The sequence below is a fragment of the Drosophila simulans genome, chromosome 2L (genome assembly GCF_016746395.2).
Source record: "Drosophila simulans strain w501 chromosome 2L, Prin_Dsim_3.1, whole genome shotgun sequence".
In the NCBI taxonomy this organism is placed as follows: Eukaryota; Metazoa; Arthropoda; class Insecta; order Diptera; family Drosophilidae; genus Drosophila; species Drosophila simulans.
Genome location: NC_052520.2, coordinates 18,551,465 through 18,575,616, shown reverse-complemented (window position 1 = coordinate 18,575,616; position 24,152 = coordinate 18,551,465). Strand labels below are relative to the sequence as shown.

At 41.4% G+C, this 24,152-nt stretch overlaps 6 protein-coding genes across 8 annotated transcripts; 3 read left to right on the top strand and 3 right to left on the bottom strand.

The window, feature by feature from the left end:
- Positions 1–317: 317 nt before the first annotated feature.
- Positions 318–3,226, bottom strand: LOC6732720 (UDP-glycosyltransferase UGT5). 2 transcript variants are annotated; one of them, XM_016180354.3, is made up of 5 exons: positions 3,077–3,226; positions 2,136–2,417; positions 1,551–1,921; positions 846–1,484; positions 318–788 (listed from the first exon to the last, which is right to left on the bottom strand). In XM_016180354.3, the coding sequence occupies exons 2-5, from the start codon at positions 2,409–2,411 to the stop codon at positions 515–517; spliced, it is 1,560 nt and encodes a 519-aa protein (XP_016025451.1). In that variant the 5' UTR covers positions 2,412–2,417; positions 3,077–3,226; the 3' UTR covers positions 318–514. The 2 variants fall into 2 exon arrangements, with proteins under 2 accessions (XP_016025451.1, XP_016025450.1); XM_016180353.3 differs by having other exon boundaries at positions 3,060–3,105.
- A 227-nt stretch (positions 3,227–3,453) lies between these two features.
- On the bottom strand, positions 3,454–7,393 carry LOC6732719 (UDP-glycosyltransferase UGT5). Of its 2 annotated transcripts, none has more exons than XM_016180352.3 (6): positions 7,276–7,393; positions 6,154–6,417; positions 5,712–6,094; positions 5,450–5,648; positions 4,462–4,910; positions 3,454–4,376 (listed from the first exon to the last, which is right to left on the bottom strand). In XM_016180352.3, the coding sequence occupies exons 2-6, from the start codon at positions 6,406–6,408 to the stop codon at positions 4,085–4,087; spliced, it is 1,578 nt and encodes a 525-aa protein (XP_016025449.1). In that variant the 5' UTR covers positions 6,409–6,417; positions 7,276–7,393; the 3' UTR covers positions 3,454–4,084. The 2 variants fall into 2 exon arrangements, with proteins under 2 accessions (XP_016025449.1, XP_016025448.1); XM_016180351.3 differs by having other exon boundaries at positions 7,252–7,347.
- A 5,305-nt stretch (positions 7,394–12,698) lies between these two features.
- On the bottom strand, positions 12,699–13,553 carry LOC27206565. Its single transcript, XM_016180349.3, has 2 exons — positions 13,389–13,553; positions 12,699–13,234 (listed from the first exon to the last, which is right to left on the bottom strand). The coding sequence occupies exons 1-2, from the start codon at positions 13,430–13,432 to the stop codon at positions 13,132–13,134; spliced, it is 147 nt and encodes a 48-aa protein (XP_016025447.2). The 5' UTR covers positions 13,433–13,553; the 3' UTR covers positions 12,699–13,131.
- Positions 13,554–15,493: 1,940 nt separating this feature from the next.
- Positions 15,494–16,371, top strand: LOC27207718. The gene is made up of 2 exons (XM_016183397.3): positions 15,494–15,668; positions 15,778–16,371. The coding sequence occupies exons 1-2, from the start codon at positions 15,616–15,618 to the stop codon at positions 15,875–15,877; spliced, it is 153 nt and encodes a 50-aa protein (XP_016025445.1). The 5' UTR covers positions 15,494–15,615; the 3' UTR covers positions 15,878–16,371.
- On the top strand, positions 15,983–16,371 carry LOC27206498 (serglycin). Its single transcript, XM_044923338.1, has one exon. It carries the CDS (start codon positions 15,983–15,985, stop codon positions 16,202–16,204), a length of 222 nt encoding a protein of 73 aa, XP_044779273.1. The 3' UTR covers positions 16,205–16,371.
- Positions 16,372–20,103: 3,732 nt separating this feature from the next.
- LOC27207531 lies at positions 20,104–23,938 on the top strand. Its single transcript, XM_039294473.1, has 2 exons — positions 20,104–20,711; positions 20,898–23,938. Exon 2 carries the CDS (start codon positions 21,418–21,420, stop codon positions 21,529–21,531), a length of 114 nt encoding a protein of 37 aa, XP_039150407.1. The 5' UTR covers positions 20,104–20,711; positions 20,898–21,417; the 3' UTR covers positions 21,532–23,938.
- Positions 23,939–24,152: the final 214 nt, after the last annotated feature.

The window sequence follows — 24,152 nt, the reverse complement described above, 5'->3', positions numbered from 1 at the left end:
TACATAATTCAATCTTTAGGGGGGAACTTAAAAGTATCTCAACATGTAAGTGCTCTTGGCTAGAAATAAATACATAAGGAATTTCACCTACGAATTTCCGAGCATTTTAACATTAATCATACGCACGGCATTCAATAAGAGGCACTTATTTTTAAAGTGTAAATTATTTATTTCCGTACTTGAAACGATCTACAGATGTTTTATTTCTTCTAAATGGTTTATTTCTATTAATATAAAAATAAGTGGTTTATTGCATTATTAAAATAAGCAAAGCTTTTAAACATTATAACATTTTTTTAATAATATTTCCGTACTTGTAACAATATTCGGAAACTACTTTTGTTTTAATCGGGTAAATCCCAATAGTATCAAACATTAATTTAATTTGGCGTCGCTAGGATTACATCTAGATTACAGTCCGTGGGGGAGGTGTCTTTAGAATTAAAAATGTCTTACACAGAACATATAAAATATCACATAGACCACAAACGAAGCTGTGCAGGGAAGAGCCGAGCTAATCCTTCTTAGTCTTCTGGGCGGCACTGGATCCGCAACAGAGTCGAAGGAGCCACACCCAACTAGCAATGATGCTGCCCAGGACGAGGGCCAAAACGGCATAGACGTCCAGGGAGTAGTACACGAATCGCGACATCTCGACGGCACTGGGCTTCAGCAGGGGAGCTCCGCCAGTGTGGGCCACATGCTCCACCCACCAAATGGCTGTATGCAGGGCCTGCTGTGGGCGGTGGTGGAACGAGTGGGAGACGACCTTGGCAGCATCGTGGAACCTAAAATTCAAGTACATTTAGTTTCGGCCACAGATTTGTATAACATGGTGCTCTCACTTCTTGTCCAAAGCCTTCTTCAGTGCCCTCATCACCGTGTTTTCGCCTATGTCCTCGAAATTCAGGATAGTTCCCATGCCGCGCTCGACCAAAGCGGCCGTATTGACAAACTGATCGCCATACATGGGCGTCGCAACCACTGGGACTCCACAGTAAGCTGCCTCCGAGGTGCCCATGAGTCCGCCGTGGGACATGAACACCTTGACGTTGGGATGACAGAGGATATCGCGTTGAGGCAACCACTTCATAATGTGCATGTTGGGTGGCTGGTTTGGCAGTGTTTCGTTCTCCCATTTCCAGATAACCTTCTGCTTCAATCGAGCCACCGCCCGAATAATGCCATCCCTTTTCGCCGCCGACAGGGAATTCGCCCGGATCATTGATCCCCAACTAATCAGGATCACTCCTTCCTCAGCATTGTCCAGAATGCGCTGCAGATCGGCGGGCAGGGGCTTCGATTTCTGGATGTGGATGCCACCCAGCTCGATGACATTGGGCGGTGTTACCTTGGGTCCAGACAGCGAGTAGTGCTGGTTCACAAAGAACATGGATGTGTTCTTTACCAGCTCACCCACCGAAGGCACGTCGTGGCCGAATTTGTACTGAACCATGGCGTCGGCAGCGGGAACCGATAGTAATCTGCGAGCGAAAACATCAATTTAATTGGAGATGTAATGGAGTTCTTAAAGAAATTGTGAGACCCACTTGTACATCCAATTTAAGGCGTGGGTGCTGAACCAATTGGCCAGTCGTCCGCCAAAGTTCATGTGCTGCGACTGGGCCATGAAGAGCGCCGGGATGTGGGAGGGTATCAGGGGAGCTCCCATCCGCTCAAAGTGCCAGGGCATCATCACACAGCTGCTCAAGGCGATCACCGGCGCCTGGAGCTGGTGGGCCACTCCCATCATGCAGTCGGTGTTGAATTGCTCCATGATGATCACATCAAAGCGTCCCGGACGCCTGAGGATCTGCTGCAGTGCTTCCGACCGGAGCGTCAGGTTGCATGACTGTTTGCCCCAGTCGTGCAGCAGGAAGAACTCCTGGAAGTGACTGTAGAATGTGCGCTTCTCAAAAAACTAATAGAAAAATAGAAAAGTTAAAACAATACGTAGTAAATCATATTAAATATTAAGTCAAGTTACTCTGAATATATAGATAAGTATTTCCCAGATTTATGACTATTCTGAGTACCTTTTTCAATGAATACAATCATTTCGGTTAGTTTAAGCACGAACAATAGTTAGGTTTACGACACGTAGATATGTTCATGGGATTCCCCTTTTCACTCACCTTGAGATCAACACTGTTCGTGAGCTTGTCCATACCGGTGAGGGGGAAATCCTTGTAGTGGGCAACCGGATGCTTGTCCGGGAAGTGGGAAACCACGCTCACGTCATGACCCGCCTCCGCCAGACCTTTCATGATGGGGTGGAAGAAGTGGAAGTGGCTAACTCCGGGATGGGGAAACAGACCCAGCACCTTCAGCGGACCAGCGGCCTCCACAAACTCGTCCCGTTGGCTAAGTGCTAGGGCCAGGAAAAGCAGGGCAACCCGCGGCGACCACATTGTACCCTACGGCAAGTGAAATAAATTTAATTAATTTTAAATTAATCACAAATAATTAATTGGGACTTGTCCTCAAATACTCAATTAAGATCACTTGGTATGAAAATTTAGCTATTCGTGACATGTGTAATTATAACTCATAAAAAAAAGAAGTTAGAAGTTAAGAAAATGATACAGCAACACTAGAATATTTTACAAATTAATTTCATTGCGGTTTTTATTTTAATTAATTTGTTTGATATCCGAAAAAAATATAAAATTTAGAAATGGAATTTGCATGAGAACAGATTATCCTTAGCGTAGCAGAAACAGAAACACTTGTTGACTCTTGGGTTTCTTGGCTTTTCAGTATTTTCGTGCGACCTTGAGCGGGGCGGTGGGCGGCAATGCGCATGTCGCGGATGCGAGAAATGCAGGGAAATTATGTAAAGAATGCGGGCGAAAGCAGCGAAGGAAAACACAAGCACAACAAAAGCCACGGCAATTGCATCACAAACGGCACTGCACCCGCTAATATATTCACAATTATCGCCTGGTGAGGGTCTTTCATCCGGAATTCAATTGAACCGCTGAACTGGATACACACACAAAAATAATCCAAAAAACGCTGAGTTGCCGCTTTCGAACATAAATCCTGTTCTGGCTCACCTTCCACTCCTACTTACTTGTTAGACTGCCGACGAGCGACTGACTAAATTCGGAGACTACATCCGAATGAAAGCTTTTCGGTCAACGCTCGAGTCCGCAGCCGAAAATGCTCAGTCAGCGATCGGAAATCAATCGCAGTCTTCGGCGGTGTTGGCAATCTGGCTATATTGTAGCCAAACTATTATCATTGCTCTTAAGAAGTGTTTGTATAATTAAAAATTGATATTTTATAATGTAACCTATAACCCTATTTTATAAGCAAGTTTGCAATAATTTGAAAACTAAATAAGTTCATTGAGTTGTTTATAAAAATTGTAATAAATTAATTAAAAACAAACGCCGTCATTTATATTCCAAATGAAAGTGAAAACAAGTTTTTGGATTCTTTTTGGTTTACATACAACAACGCCTAACCTTGCGGAGCTTTATTCGGGCTTTCTCGTAAGAATTTTTAAACAATGAAAATTGGGGAGAATGTAGAGCGGAAACTTGCACTTGTGCACACGAGACCCAACTACCGGCTGTAGAAAGTCTATTAAGACAAGTCTGCCGACTCATTATCAGTCGATGTATGCGTGATTTGCCCCAAGGCTTCGCCTGTTTACATTTAATCGATACGGGCTTGTTTTCGGTTTACGGAATGTACATATGTACATACATACATATACATATGGGCGATCGACAAGAATAGATATTTCTTAGGAATCTTAAAAATTTTCCATGTCACCAAGCTCTAAATTTGTTAATATTTCGAAAAAATACTTACAAAATGTAATTGATATATAAAAAAAATAAACTTTTAATGATAGAGCTGATAATATAAATTTGAAAGTGAAAGCAGTTTTCATTATCAGTTTTGGTTTGCTGACCTTTCCATTCACAAAAAGCTGAGTTGTGTAACATTAATTATAAATGTTTAACATATTTGTATAATTTTATTCGGAATACGCTCTTTGACATGCGACCCATTTTCCTGACATTCATTAATTTCTGTGTCTAAATTTTAAGTTCATTGAACTAAACACTCATTGCGTCTTTGTCTTAGTATCTCTAGAGATTTTCCCCCGACAAAAAGCTGTTTTGAATATCTTTATGAGCTTCCACAGGGCGACAATCAGTAGGAATAAGATTCCCAGCCAGAACAGGAGAACATCGATGGAATTGTAGACGATCCAGTTTATGTGTCTGGCTTCACTTTGAATATGTGGAGCTCCCCCATTCTTTATGACATGTTCAATCCACCAGGTGGCCAATTCGATAGGGGGAATGGGACGCTGGCGAAAGGCTTCGCTGGATCGTCTAACTCTTTCCGCGAATCTGTAAAATAATACAAATAACAAAAGTTAACAGTAAACAATATACGAGGAAATTGGAGTAAATTGCTTCATTAGAAACCCCTTACTTTTTATCAAGTATAATTCGAAGTCCTCTGGTTATGTGATTCGTATCGAAGTCTCCGAAGTCGACGATAACTCCGAAACCTCTTTGTTTCACTGCGCCGGAGTTGAGAAACTGATCTCCGTAGAAAGGTGTCACCAGCATGGGAACTCCACAGTGAACCGCCTCCGTGGTGCCCAAAAGTCCGCCATGGGAGATAAAAGCCCTGACCTTCGGGTGACACAAAAGATCTCTTTGGGGCAGCCAGTCGAAGGTGTAGAGGTTCGACGGCTTGTTATCTTCCAGAGATTCTAAACTTTTCCAGCGCATGACAAAGTTGTATTCATTAAGTTGGGAAATGCTTTGGAAAAGCGCCATTCGTTTGGCCGAAGGAAGAGTATTGCTGTTCACCATGGAGCCCCAGCTGATATAGATTACTCCATTGGGGGATCGATCCAGAAGATCCAGCAGGTGCTGAAGCAAAAAGTATACGTTGAGCATCTGGATTATTTTAAATATATTCTGCCAGCAATCGTTTGTATAACAAGATCGCACGCTTTTAAATGTTGACCTATTAAAAATATTATGTAATATCTGGTAATCTCATTAAAATGCAACTTTTTTTTTCAGTTCGACTGTTTTGTTACTTTCTTCATAGCGAATATTGGATTACCAGCGGCTAATCGCGGATTACAAAAAAGCATAAATAATCATATGGATCGCCTGTTAAGGTATCGAATAATTTATAAAATGCTTATATCTATAGGTTTTCGATCCACATTTTATCTTGTGTTTTATTTCTTTGCTATGTTCATTTGCGGTACGATTTAAATATAATGTAATTAGTTGATAAGGAGTTTGGTGACCTACAGACAAACAATTTATGTGATTAACAAAGATAACCGGTTATCTGGTCAAATAAGACAGTTCCAAAGAGAATTTCTTTTCTATTACTGAACTGATCTTAAACATTTCATTTGACTTCTTAAACCGCAACAAGTGATTCAACTTACTTGTGGAAGTGGTTTTATCGGCCCAACTTGCAGCCCACCAACTTCAATCACATTTGGAGCATAGGGGCGTGGTCCGGTTAGGGCGTAATGCTGATTGATCATCATCAGACTCGTATTCTTCACGATCTCATTGATGGGTGGCAGTCCGGGTCCGAATCTCTGGCCGATCAGGGCATCGGTGGCTGGCTGGGTAATCATGCTGTTCAAGGAAAATTCGATTCAGATAAGTGAGCACTTGAGGATCGAGACAAGTGAAACCCACTTGTACAGACTATTCACGGTGTGGAAATGGAAGAAATTATTCAGGCGATCGATCAGACTCATCTCATCAGTGTAGGGCAGGAAATTCATGGGCATAATGGGGTTAATGAACGGACTGCCCATGCGTTTGTAGTGCCACGGCATTATCGCACAGCTACTCAGTGCGATTACAGGTGCATTCAACAGGTGGGCCACCGCTGCCATGCAATCGTTGGAGAAGTGTTCCAGGAGTATGACGTCATATCGAATGGGGGACTTGAGCAGTTGGGCGATGAGGGGTGAATTCAGGGCCACCTTACAGGATCGCAGACCCCAATCGTGAAGCATAAAGTAGGTTGGCACCTTGAACGGTAGTCCCAGGGGCTTCCATTCGGATTCGAAGTTCTAAAATTCATTAGTGAATACATAATTACGAAATGTATCTGAACTTGAACTTTACCTACCCTTAAGTCCACAATATCGGTGAGCAGGGGCATTCCTTGAAAGACGTAATCCGTGTAGTTGGCCACTGGTTTCTCCAGTGGAAAATAGCTATACATGCTAATGTTGTGACCCCTCTCCGCCAAGGCCAAGAAAATGGGACGGAAGAAGTCAAAGTGGCTCTTTCCGGGATGTTGAAACAAGCCCAAAATTTGTGCCGCGTCATTGGGTTCCGGTCTCAATAAAAAGGCCAATAAAGCCAGGGGTAGCAACTTCATTGCTGATCACTTTATTCACATAAAAAGAACGGAAAATAAAAATTATTTATTTTCATAGAGATTGAATAATTGACACTTTTAAGTGTTCATAATTACAGATATTCGATATTCGTTTTGGTTGTTTGACAATACATTTGTATTATATTCGTATTTTTATTATATTCTCATATTGCTTGAATTTAATATGGGTCTTTTCACTTTATAGTATTTCATGTGTCACTACTATCTATAAAAGTTATTTATTGACAAATAATTCGAGATATTAATTGCAGAACTTTATCCCATAGTTATTCTACGAAAACTCTTGGTCAGATGCAACGAAGCCCCATCGGAGTTCTGCGCCAAAGATCAAAGTTAACACAGGGGAGACAAAAGGTTGTTATTGCACTTGGTGTTTCAGATACTTTGTTTCTGCAGCGCTGCACTTGGTTGCACTTGCAACTTGAACGTTTAAACTGTGAATATGCTAAGATCGTGACCGGAATTTGACTGGCAACTGTCTTTTGGAAAGACCTTTTAGCGACAGGTTTCCCAAGAGTTTCATACAAAGTTGCGACCATTAAGAGGTGTCCGCCCAATTATTTAACTATGGGTTTGGGCTGTAAGCCTAATATAGCAATTTTTGATTACACTCTTTGATTAGCTGCTGTCTTGTCGACTGTTCTTGAACTATAATTATTTTAAGCCGAAATAGATTTAATCTTTATGCATTTGACCCATTTTTGTTATATTTACGTTTTGGGCTATACTTGACTTAGCTTGATAAACGATTTTTTGTAGTCTTATTCTGTTTAGTTATTGGCTTTAAAATTGCCGAAATGGTATATTTCAAGAGTAAAGTACTAGCTATATCCTATGCCAGCTTACGCTTTCCTATAAAAATTCAAATTGCAACTTGACACAGCCACGATCCGCGATCAACTGAAAGCCAAGGCAACAGCAACTCACATCCAACTTGGCTAACTGCAGTTACCGTGAGTTGCAAACTGCCCTGTTGCATTTTCCTACTTCTAGACGAGACAGAGTTTTCCGATATATACGCTTAATCCAAACAATCCAACACATACTCCCCGCCAGTCATGAGCAATTTGCGGTGGGCCATTAGATTGCCAAATCAAGGGGGCATATGAGAGGGACAGGGAAATACACCTTTGGAGGGCCTAGTGAATATGCAGATTATATAATCGAAAATGCAAGTGCAGAGACTGGAAGGGGATTTTATTTCCAGTGATAAATTTTAATCGGTAGAACAATGCAACAAGCTCAACAGATTTATTACGTGCTATGGGATGAGTAATGTTTAGCTTAACGAGTTTTCAGTTGTTACAGTTATGTACCGGTTATATATCTTCATCTTCACGCCCAGGTTAATCCATGATTAAAATATAAAATATATTTTAAATATGTGTAGGAAATTATAAAAAATATAAATTAAAATTTTAACTTTTAGTTTTGTAATTAAAACGAAACTATTTTTTTATTTGCTAAAGGTGCTATAAAATTTGTATCTTATATCTTAGATATTATCTTTTAATAAAATTATCTCTTGCAAAAAATAAGTTCAAGGTAAGATTTGTAAAATTCTTTTCTACATATTCCTTACATTTCCTCTACGTTCTTGACATGTCCGATTAATAACATTTTCTTAGCATACATTTAGGGATTTTATTTAGACTGCAACTTTGCTGCTAATTAATCGTAGTCATAATGGTAAGATAGTAGAAATTATAAATCTTCTTATGTACGACACTTTAAATTTCCAAATAAAATGTGGCTGGTTAAAATTTGTAGCAACTTTAATTTACTTTGTGGACAACCTTCAAGTTCCAAAACTCAGAGATTCGACATGCCTTGTTTACTCCGGAGTCCGGACCTCATCACTCGTTCACTTTCGGCACTTTGGGAGCTTACTAATTAAAATTCACTTTGACAATTACCGTAATTCTCGAGATACTAATTCCAGAATGTTGCACCATATAAAATATCTTTCGAATGGGCTCAGCTCAACTTTCGTTTGAAGGAAGGTCGTTAAAATTTAGGGAAAATAATAAGTAAAAATTTTCACGTCTCGCCTAATTAGCGCAGCAGTCACAACAAAAACAGAGCCAGCTACTGGACGCTGTCAACAGCTGCAAGGGGGGTGGAAAATCGGAGGGGGTGGGTTTTTCCCAGGAAGTGTTGGGTTTTAATATTTGCGTCACGTCATTAAAAGTGTGACTTAATTGTGAGCGTTTCACAAGTGAAAAGTTGGAATTTACGACAGATTATCAAATCGAGTGTGAATGGGAAAGGAAAATCCGAGACGTTCACAATTTTTCCGGGCAGCATCCGCAGCTGTTTCCACTCCGGTGCCAATTTTCCTCAAGGTGTTGCCAAATCGATAAGCATCAGAAGAGCGGATGGGGAAAATCGCACTTGAAAAACTCTTTGCTGAAAGAGGACTTGCCCGGTATCAATTTATTTTAACGTTCAGACATTTAAGCTTCTGACTTTTCCACTTTTCCCACTCTCTAACCCGATCATTTATTTCGTTTTGGCAATAAAATGGAATTTAAAATGATAGGAAATCTTATTGAAAATTCGTAGATAAGCTGCAGAAAGGGTTTTCCTCTGGGGCGGCGCGTGTCCGTTTCAAATTGTGGGCGGGGCATTCGGCATTTTCCAGTCATTTACATTTAATAGAAGCGCATGAAAAGATAAGCGTGTGTGTGTATAGTGTGTGAAATTTATAACAAATCAATAAAATGACAATAGGTGCAAACTTTATCGACACGCCACTGCGAAAATGGGAAGGGGCTGAGGGGGATTTTTTGCGAACGACGTTCTATTCACACTGTCTGAAAACGAAACTCTGGGGTGGTGGTTAAAAGGTGGCTGAAAGTCCAAACGAAAGTTTGCGATAAACAATTTTTCGCACGGAAGTGCAATTTAAAGTGAAGTATCCATATAACCGTGTCCGCTTTCCTTTGCAAATGCGGAAATTATTCAGAGAAAGTTTCTAATACATTTGTTACCGCCACTCAATCGCCATGTCCTCTATATTTTTCAAAGGGGTTTGAGTTTCAGGCGTTGTCTGTGCATTCAAGGATGAACTTTGCAGTTAGACAGCTAACAGAAAAAATAGATGTTCAATAGGTTATATATTCTTCTAGATTTCGAAAAACCCCCTATATTTGTCAGAAACCTATTCAAAGATAAGCAAATCATCACTATCACGCTTGACGACAATACATGTTAATCACCAATGCGTTTAATCAGATGTCTGATCAGATTATCGTTATCAACTCAATAGTCTGCTTAATCCAATAACCGTGGCAAAAAGTATCTCACGCACAAATTGAAGGCGTGAACATTGCGTGTCTTCTCACCGCCTTAAGTTTCAATCGTTTTCCCCATAAAGCCATTCCCCCCTTTTAGCCATTTAGTAACTTCTCTGCCTTACCCATCACCAACTTGCAGGTGTCTTTAATAGACAGCCCAAACTATTTATTGCCATGTCACGTGATCTATGGAGCTGACGCCAACCGAAGGCAGCGCCCAAGTTTCACCTGTGATTTAAGCCGCTTACTAAGACATTTTCGAGCAAGTCGCGTCTTCGTGCTCTTTCGAATAAATCGATTAACAAACAAAGTTGGAGCAGCCGTGCCCCACGGAATATGTGTGTTGTAGCTATTTCCGTGACAGTAATCAATTTATTTTTGGCAGTGCGCCGATTGCGTTTCCGCTCCAAGAACATGGACGAACCAGAAGTCTGATCCCCTGCAATTTTCCTACCTCTCGTCGCCGCTTTTCCCAAGTCCCTCCCCCTTTCAGCCAGCGAAAACTCTCTCTTGTCTGCTTCGGAAAACGTTTCATTTCGTTTTGGCTTTTGGCACAGCGATTTCCGCACAAATGTCGATAAATCATCAGAACGAAATAGTCAGAGGAAAAACTGGAGAAAGGGCGGTGCACAGAGAGAATTAATTAGAAATAAATATGTCCTAAATATTCCTATCCTAAATATATATCCTATATTCAAAATATATGTCCTAAACTCAAAATTTACCTTAATATTGGAATTAAGAAAGGAGCTACTTAGAAAATATTTAAAACAGAAATATTACTTTAAGGTTATAAGTTTGCCATTTCTTTAATTCGAATTTTTGGTTTCAGTTTGACATTCCATACCAATAAGATCAGGGCCTATAGTAATTCGAAATATGGGTAGAATTAAAATTTATGAAATAAATTTTTTCTCTGTTGACTTGGTTAGTTGAGCCTTTCGGGCTGTTGGCGTGATAGATAAGTTGACAGCCGCATTGAAGGGTTATCGTGGCTGTCTCTTAATCAATCTTCTTCCACTGCCGTCTTCATCTTCCTGGCAATTAATTAATTTGCAACAAAGCTACGAACACGTGACCAGGACATGGCGTACCAAGGAATTTTTTAAGGACATTGTGCGAATACAGTGCCTCTCAAACTAGTCACTTTCTTTAAACACATTAGGGACAAGAGAGCGCCAAGATTACTGTCCATTTTGACGCAACGGGAGTCCTTTTAGGGTCAAGTGCTGGAATTGATGTTTCGTTTATGATTTATCGTCACTTACTGCCGCGTCATGGGCCATCCCCATTCCTATTCGCAATCCCATCCCACCCCCTGCTAATGGTCGACATATTGCAAAAGCAGAAACAAAAACTAAATTAGACATAATAGCTGCTTGAGGGGGTGGCAAATAGGTCGTTTCAGATAAGTCGTCATGCTGTCATAATCATCACAAGACAGCATCCATCCATCGCCCATTTTGCAACGCCCACAAGTAACCCCTGACCCCATGCCACCTCCCCCCCCACCCCTTTCTCCTTTCCCCGCCTGCGATTTACTGATGTAATAACCATGTTTTCAGCTTGTAATGCGGCAGGGCCACAAGAACACTTTCGGTGGGGGTGGAAGTCAAGTTCCCAAGAAACGGGGGGTGGTGCAAGGAAGGGGGTTCTCGGGTCGAGGGTTGCCCTTTGTTCTGGGCGCTACTTTTGAATTGTTTTTGAAGTTAAATGTGTGATAATTTAATGACTGTCGACGCATCGCTCACAAGGACACACACAGTATCTGGACGCCACCCACCCAGCCGGCGTGGAAAAGCAGCCACCCCTAGTTATATAACTCAATCCTCACTGAACGCCTAATTTAGTGGAATAATAAAAATGTTTTTGGGGCATAAAATCTGTGGCTGGCGATGATTTGTGCACTTCCGATGTAACAGATTGTCTTTTAATGCCTTCGATTCAGCCAACTGTGATATCCAGAAATCTGTGATCTAATCGGGTGGCAGTTATGATATCTACATTAGTGGCTTTTCTGCCTGGCAACTAACTAGTCATCTTCGGTTGGATAACTATTTTCCAGCCTAACTAGTCAGCTGATCCGCCAGCATATGTTTTATATATCCGATCTGAAACAAGTTCGTTGTTTACGCTGAAATTAGCATGCCAGTCCAGTTATTTGCATAAATTACTGGGCCAGACCCCCGAGTGGTTTTCGTCTTTTTTCCCATAGTTGCAGGCACAGGTGGTAATATTATTCGCCCAAGGGATGGGGCGCCATTAGTATACTAATTAATTCAATTTGAGTTCTGATCTAAATAAGACATATTAAACATTTCGGGGAAGTTTCGTTCTAGGGTTGGTAAACTTGCTTTGGGCTTTGCTAAAATATAAATAGGAATTATAAACTCACTGGCACACGTAAAAATATGTCAGTTATATGTCTTAGTCAGTTAAGTCCCACTTTAAACATACGCATATCATTATAAACATATAGTATCTAGGTTGGGATATAAAATTCGTTACTGAAACTTAGGAAACTAATCATCACTAAACTAAGCATCCCGATTTCTTAATGAGATCAAACAAAATAACTTTCGCTAGATGGCAAACTTATCAACTTTGCTAAGAAGGCTTTTCCACATATCTTTTCCATCATGGAGCTCACATGTGGACCCTAAGGAAACCAAAGCCAATGAAGATTTATGCAAATCCCGGGCAGCGAATGTTAAAGCTTTTGATTCGACGCTAATGTAAAAATATGGCACCTGTGTGGAAAAAAACCGAATATCAAATGTGCAAAAATCGCACAGCCACATTTGCATATGACAAAGTGAGGCAGACAGCCGCAAACAATGAAAAATGACTGCGACGAATGCTCGCAAGCTTAGTTGGGGTAATTTAATTTGGCAAAATAAAAAAGTTGCAATAAATAAATTTCCCCGGCCCCAGCACGTGACTCTGCTGCGATTTATGAAACTCAATTAATATGTGAAAATTTGTTCAAAATGAATTTATTGCCATTAAGTATTGTGACAAACAATCGCCATCGTACGAGTAGTGGTTATATCCCTCCTCCAATGCGGTCTCTCCAGCGACGACGTGCATCCACATCCCTATCCGTGTCCTAGCAGAAGTGCAGGTTATTGAACTGCTCCCGATTGTGGGTGACCATCTGGTTGTATTTGAAGGCGGCCGACTGCTGGGAGCTGCTCTGAGCCGTGAGCCTGGTGTTCCGCAGGAAACTATCCGCCGGACTGCTGGATACGGCGTACTTTCCGCCCAGACCCTCCACGGTCCGCATGGGACTCAGGTGCTTGGCGGGAATGGCCTTGCTGGGTGTGCGAGTTTGGTGAACCATTGTCAAGGATTTCTTTCAAGTTTCAACTGGAGCTTGGGTGAGCTTGGATAACTGGGGGATTCAGGGCACGCTGGAGAGACGCGTCAGCACGGAGAATTCCAGACAATTGCCGCAGTTACTAGTGCGAGAGCCGCCTTTCTTGGAAGACAGGTGTTTAGATAGACTGCAAGCAAGGAATGGGGCATATTAGTTTATGGCAATGGAACGAGGGAATACGATAAGTTCTACTAAAACGAATGCACTACACATTTTTCAAGTGATATTTGCTAAATTTAAAACTTTAACACGTTGAATTGGCTGCTCGTCTGGATCCTCACCTTATATTATTCAGCAACTTGGCTTTGGTGTCCGGTGTCTTCATTGACACATTTGTTTATGCACTTTGGGGGAAATATTTTTGAAAATCACTGATTAGGTATCGACTGCTAGGCCTTCGAACTTTAGTCTGTTGGCTTTCGAACCGATAGAGGGGCTTTTATATCAGAAATCATCGCGGACTTAGTGATATCATCACGAGCTGGGAGCGTGATCGAGATAAACTAGTTTTTTGGGTGCTCTGATGCAAAATCGGAGGAGCAGACAGCAGACTTGTGCCAAATTTCTTGTTTACGCCACCGAGTGGTACGTCAATGGAAATCAAGTTTGCCACGAAAGCCTCCATTGACTGTAAACATCTCTAATAGAATAAACAAACCCAAACACCAAACAAATAAACAAATTAGTAAGGGGGATTTTCTGAAGCCATAATTTTTCAAGTGGTTTCCCCAAGGATTTGGAGAGCATTCTTCTTGACTTGACGATATCTGCTGCAGTGTTAAGGTATTCAGCACTCCTGTCTTTATATAGATTTTTGATAACGCATTTTTCAGCACCGCCACTCTCAAAAAAAGACAACATTTTTTACTTTCTTTGTTCAGTGTCTGGGCACGTTTTTTAATTATTGAACCATGTGTCTGGCGCATTTGCATAATGCAGTCTGAACAAAATATTTGGCAGACATACCTGGCTATATATTATTCAAGTCAAATGCAGATTTTGACATTTAAAACGGCGAATTAGACGTTCAAAGTACAATATTCGATTTGCTGCTTTCGAATTCTTCTAACGGGTTTTTTTGGAATTACCGCTAGGAGAAGAGCGTAGAAGCTTGGGGGGTCCTGGATGTCATTAAACCTATGAAACTGTTTTTGTGGGATCTTTACATTTTAATATTATCCGGAGTCAACAAAATAATACTGGCAAGTATAACTAGTTTCTGGAGAATTCATATTATGCATCATTATTTTCACTAACGGGGGAATCCTTAGGATTTTTTGTATAAGGTTTTTCTATATTTTCAGGCAATCTAAGAAATTGAAAAATAAATTTTCAGATTTGAGATTTCATACGATTCCTATTGTCTGGATATGAGCATAATTCAGATCGAATGTTTATATATCCACAAACAACAGATTAAAATACTATTAACCGGCACCAGGCTTTCGAGTTGTTTTCTTGATCGAATTGGCTGATGCAATGCAACCAAGACTTTTCATCAGCCATCGGTTCATGCATAATTCGTTATATCAATAGTGATCGGGTGATATTGTTAATCATTATAGATTCATATATAGGCAGATACTCGAATGCATCGCCGTCCTACTGAATATCCGATTTTTAGAGACAACTAATCATAGCAAAGGTCCTATTTGCGGAATTTTGGATGACGTGTCAAAAAACCGCCGGCCGGCAACTCTAAACATTTTTCGAGTCTTAATAATCATGTTTGTTGAGAGGAGACAAAGGAAAATTCTACGTGATACATAGCAGGTTTTCTGGGGGTGGTTTATACCCTGGTAATACCACACATAAGAGAGGATTCGTTTGGTAAAGCTTTTAATGTTTTACAACAATTATTATATTGCTGAAACCTAATGAAAAAGGTTTAAATGACAAACAATACTATTATTTGTGCAAAACATTAACACGATTATTAATATTCATAACCATATTTATGAAATCTAATAAAGCTTCAATTAAATTAAGCAATACTTGTACCAAATGCCTCTATTGTTTTAACCGGTATCTTGTAGTCGATTCTTTGCAGACCGCTGAAGTTGCTTGCAAAGGTTTCGTTTCGTTTTCGCGGATCAAACCAGTTGCTCTATAGCTCTAATTTGCATTGTCGTCCGCTGGAACGGGTTAGCCTCAGACGGAGACCGAGTTTGAGGTCAACGGGGGGAGGGAGTGGTGCGGGGGCGGTGCGAGGGAGGTTTCTGGTGGCTTGGATGTGTTGCAGCTGGCACAGCGACACTGACGTTACTTGCTGGTAGAACGGTGACGCAGTTGCTCCGCCAGACATTGCACTCGGATCGCCGGAGATCGTATCGTATCGCATCGGAACGGAACGGATTGGATCGGCGTATTTAAACCAGTTGTGGTAGCCGCTGGAGGGTCAGTAGAAAGTCCAGAGCAGAGCAGATCGGTAACGAGCTGTCCGGAGCGTGAGCTGTGAAATTTCCTTTCTTTTCTATCCAATGTGCAATTTGCAAAAGTTTTGTGTCAATGCCAAAAATTAGCCACACGGATTCCAAACAAAAATTGTTGAAGCAAGCTAGGTGGGTAAAAAACCAGACAGAGCCAGTTAAAATAATTGTACATAATTGTAAAAGCACTTGCAATATCCCGTAATACTAATACAAATCCTTGCTTATTTAATTTGAATAGATTGGGCAAACATCTGTCATCGAAAAAAGGATCGCGCACTGGAAACTCGGCCAACAACAAGGAACTTAAAGTACTCACCCTGTTGCAAACTGTACCGTGAACTTTGACTTCTCTACAAACGCATTGGAAGCGCAGCTTTGTGTAATCGGCAGAAAATTGTACCTATTCAAAAAGAAGACAAAGGATATCTAGATCTAGTGACAAAATGGTCTACACCGAACGTACCGACAAGTGCCTGAGCAGCACCACCAAGGACAACCAGTCCACGAAGGGTCAGAACCACTCCAAGTCGAGCAGCGGCTCCGGATCGGGTTCGGGATCAGGATCGGGATCTTGGAGCAGTCAAGCATCGAGTGCGGACAAGTGGAAGTACAACAACATGGTGAAGAACGATCGCCAGCAATTCAATGGGATGCATTTCTCCTAAATGCTGTACTAGATCCAATTGAAATGTTCCTCTAGGAATGTGGGGAGCCTTGAGAAGCGGGGAAGCTGGGGGCTGATAACGTTGTTATTTCTATTTGGTTCAGCAGGGCCACTTTAGGCTAGTTTTGTAAGCCATTTTATAGACTTAGGTATTGCTATGTGATAAAAGAAAAGAAATCATTAGTAGTCCAATTGGCTAAAAATATAAATCAGAAGAAGATGCGCAAAAAATGATATTTTTAATGGATCTCGGGATCTCTTACTAAAGGCGCAGAATGCTTTTTAATTTATTTAACATTCGAGAGCCAACCCCAAATGCAATCATCTAACAATATTCATTGCCATTTGACCTTGCTGCTTGACTCGAATTGACTTGACTGATACCCAACGCATATTTTATTGTCTGCAGCATTTGCATGAATTGCGGCTATTAGCGTGATTAAGCCAACTTCTCTATTGGGCCATACGGACAACCCTCGATGAATCCGGACGGAGAGCACTTAATACGCATTAGCCACGCTTATTTGACAGCCTCAATCTGCCGAGCGATTCCTGCAATATTGATGATGTCTGGCCATCCCCTTTTCCTTTCGATTTCCCCCGCTCTTTCCTCCTGTGACGCGTGTCCTTTGCGGAGAACAAGTGTATCTCCCAGTGCAGCCGCAAAAGGACGACGTCCGGTTTTCGCTACGAGAATTCGTTCGACTGTATATTTCTGGAAAGTGCGAAATTTTTATAATTTTTCAATTGTATTGTTTGCCGGGCTGGGAAGCATTCATTTTGCAGCGGGAGTGAGAAGGATGCTGCGGTTGTCCTTCGGTCGTGACACACGACTGAGCAGGCGACTCAAGCTTCGCAGGACACGTGGCACTTGGCTATTAGGAAAAGCGATTTCCTTGACGGTGCTAATAGAATTCTAGCACTCTCCGCCAGTCCGATCCCAGCGTCAAAGAATAAATGTTGTGGCGTTTTCGGGTTTTGCTTTCCGGGAGCCAGCTGTCAATGTCCTTTACACTGAAAAAAGGGAAGAACACACTTAACAAACAACTCATTTTTTCGAGTTTGAACTATTATTATTATTTTTAAGTGTTTAAGTAAAAATAGAGATATGCATTTCCACATAATTAAATATAGTTTCACACACTATGATTTTTCTAAGTGAACCTCATCTAGTCGTGTCCTGCCACTCCCTTTGCCTCCGACTCAACCCATCTGCTTGGGCTTCTGTCTGTACTGGGCCTTGTAATTACTTTGTTTCCTAGCGCCAGGCGGTCCTCAGCACCCAAAAGATTCCTTGTCACTTTTGGTGTTGTGCGATGCAATTAAAACCGCTCCGCAGGTGTCCTTTGAACTTTGCTACGAATATAAACTGTGTCTCAGCCCGAGTTTGCTCGTTGGTGTGGAATGTGTCAGTTGCAAGGCTTCCGAAACGGGACAACGCTCTCTGATTTATCAGACAGAAGCAATTATCACGTCATTATCAAGGAAAGCCCACAAAAATTGTGGGTTCTGTGATTTTTGTTCTAGTAATTGGTGCTTGTGGAGATCAGGGTCTTAATACGTTGTTTTTCATATAGGTTTTTTTCTTGTACGCAGAGTCTTTAAATAAATACTCAGAATAATTTCAAATATTTATCACAATTCCTTCTTTTGAATTTCTACCAACCCGCTCGTATTGGCCTTATCAAATCTTTGGCCTTTCCAACTGAAAAGTGATTTCCGCTTAGACACAACCCCGCACCACAGACCCCTAATTCCTTCCTCCAAAGGCATATGTCACAATGGTACGTTGGAAAATTATGAATAATATCCGTAACTTCTGCTGAGGCACACCATACACGCCCCAAGTGCCGTGAAATATTCCCGAGCAGCTTGCGTTGAAAAAGTGGAAGAGGGCGGCCATGCCCACACTTCAACTGAGTCCCTGCCAACGCCTCCGAAATTTGTGAGTTCCACACTGCCAGGCAAATTTGTTTTGGGGCGTGCCGTCAGATACAACTTCCGATGACATCCGACAGATGTTTTGCAGCCAACAGGATAACCACCGGATTGCCGAGTTTGCAGTACTTTGCCCCGGAGTTGCGCCCGCTTGCAAAACAATTGTCGGCACATTTCCCGTCGCGGATGTCTCCGCCAGCAGCAGTTGAAAATGTACAAATGCCCAAAGTCGATTCAGATGCGAATTACATTTGAATGCAGGTACTCGATGATAATGTACGGGCGTTGACATCTCGGCAAAGGTGTTTTGCCTTCCTGTTTGGCACATGACAATGTCATCGCCACATGGCAGACACACTGGATGGCGAATCGTTGGCAAGGTGTGACGCATCTGAAATTGATTGGCCCGAGGATGGGGAATCCAGGAGGTTTTGCATGATATTCGATCGGAATCAGCTGGCTCAAGATGTGGGCAGATACAAAGTGGATAAGTGAATTGTAAAAGGGCACCCTAAATGTGTTACATTTAAAACACTTAGGATATTCTATACCCCTGACTAGTAATATAAAAGTTGATTTAATAAGGAAACAAGCCTAGCATTTTATGTAATGTTTTATTGACTGCTTGCATTGAAGTTGGTTTATTATCATATTCACATTTTCGACTTACAAACTTTGACATCGAATGCACCTATAAGCCGAACTCTAGTCAATTTAAGATATTCTATACCCCTTACTAGTATATTTTGATTTAAGTATAAAAGAAGCCTAGCATTTTATTACCTGCTTGCCTTGAAGTTTGTTTATTATCATATTAACATTTTCGACTTACAAACTTTGACATCGAATGCATCTATAAGCCCAACTCTAGTCAATTAATTTCGTATCTTAAGTTTCCTCTCGCTTTCAAAACTTACCCTTTCTTTCTATTATATCCTCATCAAACTAGATTTTCTTCTGTCAATTGTAATCATCTCTACCGATCCCTGGATTTGCATACATCATGTACATTTCAGATATATCATATCGCATAACCTCTCATAAACTTATGCAAATACTGATTTTGCGGAGAATATAATTTACAAAATATGCCAAACATTCACCGTGACAAAAGGTGGCAATTACACAGAAAAACAGAGAGGCATGAACTCAATTCAATAGCAGAGGGAACATTTAAAGAATCCAAATCAAAAGCAACCACCTCGTTTGCCGTTTGCCCCCTCGTTTCCCATTGTTGCGGATACATTTTTCAGCCGCCATTCCTGATCGACAGCTGTCATGAATGACAATTGGATTGCAGAAACAAAGATTGTGAAGTTGCTGCCCCTGTTCCACTGCTGCATCGCACTCGCATTCAGATATAAAATATGCAATAAAAATATGAGACCCCGTAATGATTGCCAGTATTTATAGATTCCGAACAGTTCTGCGGCTGCTGCGGCGAGGTCATCAAAACGAAAACAGCCAAATCGACATGAAAATTGAAACAATGGCAAGACGAGTAGCATTCTGAAACCCCAGGGGCGTAGAGGGCAGGCAATTTCGTGGGGGGTGGGGCTCCACTCCACATTGGAGTGCCTCGAACTGGGCAGAATCGAACGAACGTGGAGTGGTTCTCGAGTAAAACGCAGAACTGCGGTTGCTTTTTTGTGGGTCGCCTCGGGATAATTTGAGAGTGGGAAGGCTAAGGATGTGAGTTAGGGTATATAGAAATATACCAAAGATTTATTTATATAAATTTTTGAAATATTTTAAAATTTATTTGTGGTAAACTATCGATCTATTTTTAAACAGTTCGATACATTTTTAGTTATAGAACTAGTGTTTTTAAAATTGTTTTTTAAATGTTCCAGATATCAAGAGTTTTTCTTCTTGCTCAGACTTAGGAGCTTAAATCCTTGCCAATTATTTTTTAGTTATAGCTGATTTCCTTAGCCTCACTGGCCCAAATTCTTCCCCAGATTGCTGCCCTTCAAGAACCATATTTAGCATGTTTTCGTACGCACAGCCGCATGTGGGAAAGGTTCGGGGAGTGGGGTTCGCGAGGGCAGAGTGCAAATCCTTTAAATGCAATTATGGCCTGCGGCTCATGTGAGCTCAAGTGCGGAGAGGTCGTCACAAAACGCCAATGATATGCTCTCGAGTGTCTTTGTTGTGGCTTAAATACATAAGCAGGGTAACTCCCTCTTCTTTGTTGGCACCCCCCACACCACCCCCTTAACACCCCTTTTTCGCCAGTTTCCTCCTGTTTTTGCAGCCTGCCCAAAGAGAACGCGCCAAAAAGTTGTGGCTGAGCTTTCCATTCGCCGCTCGCTGGTCGGGTGGTGCAGATGGGTGATGTACTTCCCTTTGCAAGTGTGCGTGCGTATCTGTGTGTGGTGGTGGTGTGTGAGTGTATGTGGCATATGCATCACTCCACAATCGCATCATTTTGAGCAATTAAGTGTGTATTATCCGTCGCTGCGTCTGTCAAAGGGCCTTGAAAGCAACTTCAAAACCGAATCCAGTCGCGGCTCGCAGTTGCTCCTGTTCCTGTTCCGCCACCGGAAGTACATTGAATGTGCCAGTGTGTAAGTGTGTGTATCGGTATATGCGGCACACAGCAAACAAATCAGTCAAAGATAAGTTATTTTGAGAGCAAACAAAATATCAATATTCTGCTAAAGCGATATATTGGCATTATTGTGACTAACGAAGCTCGTGCTTTATATTTTTTTAAACTTTTCCTTAATTCATCTGTACTATATTTCTTTCAGTGCATCTATGGCTCCCTCCCTCTCTTCAAATCCGCGCTTTTCATGCGCAAATTGTGCATTTAAGTCCACAATGGCGAGCCAACAAAAGCAAGGGAATGGGATGCGGAGTGCTCGTTATATGGGATATGCGGAATATGCGATCTGGGATATAGGATGTTGTGCACTCCTGTTGGGATGCAAGTCCCCCTTGTGATGCCTACTTTCACTTTTGTTCGGTGCTCACCTAACTGAAGGCGGTCGGGAGGCGTTTTGCTGTCAAGTCTACGAGTTGGGAACCTCCTGCAAGGATTGGTAGGGAATTCTGCGTATAAAAATATATAAATTGAAAAAGAAATCATAAAGCTGCCTTCCAGGAATACGTCGACTTCATAGCTTCTCAGTAGATTACTTACAAGCTATCACTACCAAACAAGAGATTTTCATTACAATTCCTAAAAAGAAATATTGTTAAATTTTTTTTACTGGCCAGCAGAGTCCTTTCGGCCATTCCCCTAACCCCAGTTTATGGCACTAGTCTGACATGAAACTTTTCCACCTTTCCACTCGCACTCCATTAAACATTTTTCATTCGCTTTATTGCCCTCTTGGGCTGTCACAAACAAGTGTGGCCAACTTCGAGCCACGCCCATATTAGCCCACACACGCCCACTTTGGCCACATTTTCCAGGGGTTTCCTTCTTGCTCCTCGGCAATGTCTTCTGGCCACGCTGGCCAATTTAAAATTCAATTTAATTTCAATTGATATTGGAAAATCTTTTGAGCACCTCCCCCACCCACTCCCTTTTGCCAAGTGAAAAACCTATCCACACGCAGCGGGGAAGCCCCATTAACAGGGCTTCCACAGTTTTTCGATTCCTTAGTGTGGAAAACTCGCTCGGACTTTTGACTGTGCGATTCCCATTTCGGCGACAAAAGGTGAGAAACCAAAAGCAATTACATCACAGATTTCTGTTCTTTTCACGAAAAGTTTGTTGATAATTGAAATAGGGCTTCATCCATCGCCAAGAACCAGACAGAATTCAAAGTGGGTGGCTGGAACCATAAATTATGCACAGGCCACGGAAGACAGCAACCTGAAGGGCAACAATAACAAAGTCCGTGAAATGCTTAGACACCCAAAACCCAACCCTCACTAATTGCCCCAAGGCTGGTCCTCAAAATCTCCGGCAGCAGATTGTTTTCCTAGCAACGTCGTCGCCTTGGGCTGTGAAAGATTTCCTACACGTTTCGGCCATCTCATAAATAAAGGGAAAATTTCATTAAGACAAATTATTGTCTATCAATATGTTGCCACAAGAACATGAACAGTATGGGCAGGACATTGCTCATTTGCCGAACACCCCAGCCAGCTTGTATTTGTATGTTTACATAATAATATTTGCGGCTCATAATTGCATAAATTTTTAAAGCGTAGCGCGTTCCAGGCTTGTGCAACCTGCAGTCCCTCATTGTTCTGACCCCTGACCTCTGCTGCCATGTCCCGGGTTCGGTTTGGTTCTGTTCGGATTGGTTTGGTTGGATAAGCTATACTCTATCTGAGGGCACTCTGCTGTCTATAGAAACCTTATTATTATTTTAATTAAGTCAATATCAAATGTATTAATGTTGCCTCTTTCTTTCTAGTGACTTTCAAATCATTCTAACACAATAAGATAAAGTGAAATATAACTTACTTTTCAGTTCCAGCAAAATGTATAGCATAGCTTTTGAATACTTGCTTGTGCCAACTTTAATATCACCTATCAGTTAGAACAAATGTAACCCTAAACAGGGTATTTCCGCCATCGACTACCAACATCAGCTGCTCACTGGTTTGGCTTGGTTTCGGGTTAAATACGTAGAAATTAAATTAAATATGCCCGCGGTTAAGTGTCGTTGCAGGTTGCCCTTCCATAAACAAAGGGTGTGGGCGTAGGCCTAGGCTTTGAATCCAATTAAGATGATATCCGGGGGGGAGTTTCCCAGGCAGGTGAGTGTGTACGCAAGTCACGTGCATGGAATGATCGAATATTGGGGCATATAGATAACAATATACCCCCAAGGAAAACTAGTTGTCTATCCAGCACCAGTGATGATAACTTTTCCATTCGAAGTGAGAGTTCGCCCTTTCTCCGCGACACTTGACTTCTTCCTAATTGTTATGACCGCATAAATTTCAATTTATTTCTTTCCAACTATGCGGTTGTCACAGAGTTCATCGATTTTATCGGTTTCCTCTTCAAAGGAAGCTGCGCCAAGTCTTCATTTCGAGCTCTTGAGAAACTCATCATCCGTCGGCTAGAACAAATCGAGTGTGAAATTCGATAAGTGGCTGGCATTGTCTGAGAGCCAGACGAACCCAAACTGCCACTTGAAGTCGGGATTTTTGTTTACGAACAACCAAAATCGACAAATACGAAACTATTATGAGTGAATTGTGAATTACGCTCCACTTTATGTGACTTTTACGATGGCAATTCAAATTAGCTTCGTGTTACTCGAATGAAAATTGGTCTGTTAACTGTCCTCAACAGTTTTCCTTTTACTTCATCTCAGATGGAAAGTGAACTAAGAGCTTGCAATTCATTTTGCAGGAATATTCATCAAAATATAGCATCTCCTTAAAATCGAACGTATTTTTGGCAATTAAAAATATGAATTACATCTAACGCTATTGCTCCCCGCCCAATTTCATCGTTCTGAGCCCACTCCCGCTAAATGGAATGATTAACATGAAATTCCCATTTTCCCAGGGCCAACCACTTGACTTATGACTGCTCGACCACCACCGAGCGATCCGCCCCAGCTCCATGGGCCGACTAAATCGCTACTAAGTATTATACTATATAGATTGTATGACCGTTCTACGCACACACAGAAACACAAGGGTGCTTGGGAGTAGAGCACACACTAAAGACACTAAGCACGACAAAAAGACATTAAACACGACAACGAAATAAAAAAACATTGAAGTTCCTTATCAGCATTTCCGCTTTTCGTGACCAATGTCTTGGAGTGTGGACACACACACACACATAAACCATTACCTGGGCCAGTGCACTATGGTCCAGAATTCGTTTTTTTTGGCATAAAGTCTAAATTTTTATGTCAATATATCGTCCTCTAGCAATTATTTTCTAATAGAAAATTGATCATATAAATAAAAACCAAAAACAAAATTGACCAAAAGCTTCACTAAATCGTTTTATGAGCTTTTAAAGTTGAAGTGTTAAAAAGCTGATTGAGAGAATGCAATTTCCGAAAAATTACTTGCTT

Bases quoted from the DNA above. Each gene is read 5' to 3' on its own strand.
- LOC6732720 (XM_016180354.3), bottom strand. From the start codon at position 2,411: ATGTGGTCGCCGCGGGTTGCCCTGCTTTTCCTGGCCCTAGCACTTAGC. The intron at 1,922-2,135 runs GTGAGTGAAAAG...TTTTTCTATTAG, and splicing joins CGAACAGTGTTGATCTCAAG to TTTTTTGAGAAGCGCACATT. The intron at 789-845 runs GTGAGAGCACCA...CTTGAATTTTAG, and splicing joins AAGAAGGCTTTGGACAAGAA to GTTCCACGATGCTGCCAAGG.
- LOC6732719 (XM_016180352.3), bottom strand. From the start codon at position 6,408: ATGAAGTTGCTACCCCTGGCTTTATTGGCCTTTTTATTGAGACCGGAA. The intron at 6,095-6,153 runs GTAGGTAAAGTT...AATGAATTTTAG, and splicing joins CCGATATTGTGGACTTAAGG to AACTTCGAATCCGAATGGAA. The intron at 4,377-4,461 runs GTAAGGGGTTTC...ATTATTTTACAG, and splicing joins CGAATTATACTTGATAAAAA to ATTCGCGGAAAGAGTTAGAC.
- LOC27206565 (XM_016180349.3), bottom strand. From the start codon at position 13,432: ATGAAGACACCGGACACCAAAGCCAAGTTGCTGAATAATATAAG. The intron at 13,235-13,388 runs GTGAGGATCCAG...CCTTGCTTGCAG, and splicing joins AAGTTGCTGAATAATATAAG to TCTATCTAAACACCTGTCTT.
- LOC27207718 (XM_016183397.3), top strand. From the start codon at position 15,616: ATGCCAAAAATTAGCCACACGGATTCCAAACAAAAATTGTTGAAGCAA. The intron at 15,669-15,777 runs GTGGGTAAAAAA...TAATTTGAATAG, and splicing joins AAATTGTTGAAGCAAGCTAG to ATTGGGCAAACATCTGTCAT.
- LOC27206498 (XM_044923338.1), top strand. From the start codon at position 15,983: ATGGTCTACACCGAACGTACCGACAAGTGCCTGAGCAGCACCACCAAG.
- LOC27207531 (XM_039294473.1), top strand. From the start codon at position 21,418: ATGAAACTTTTCCACCTTTCCACTCGCACTCCATTAAACATTTTTCAT.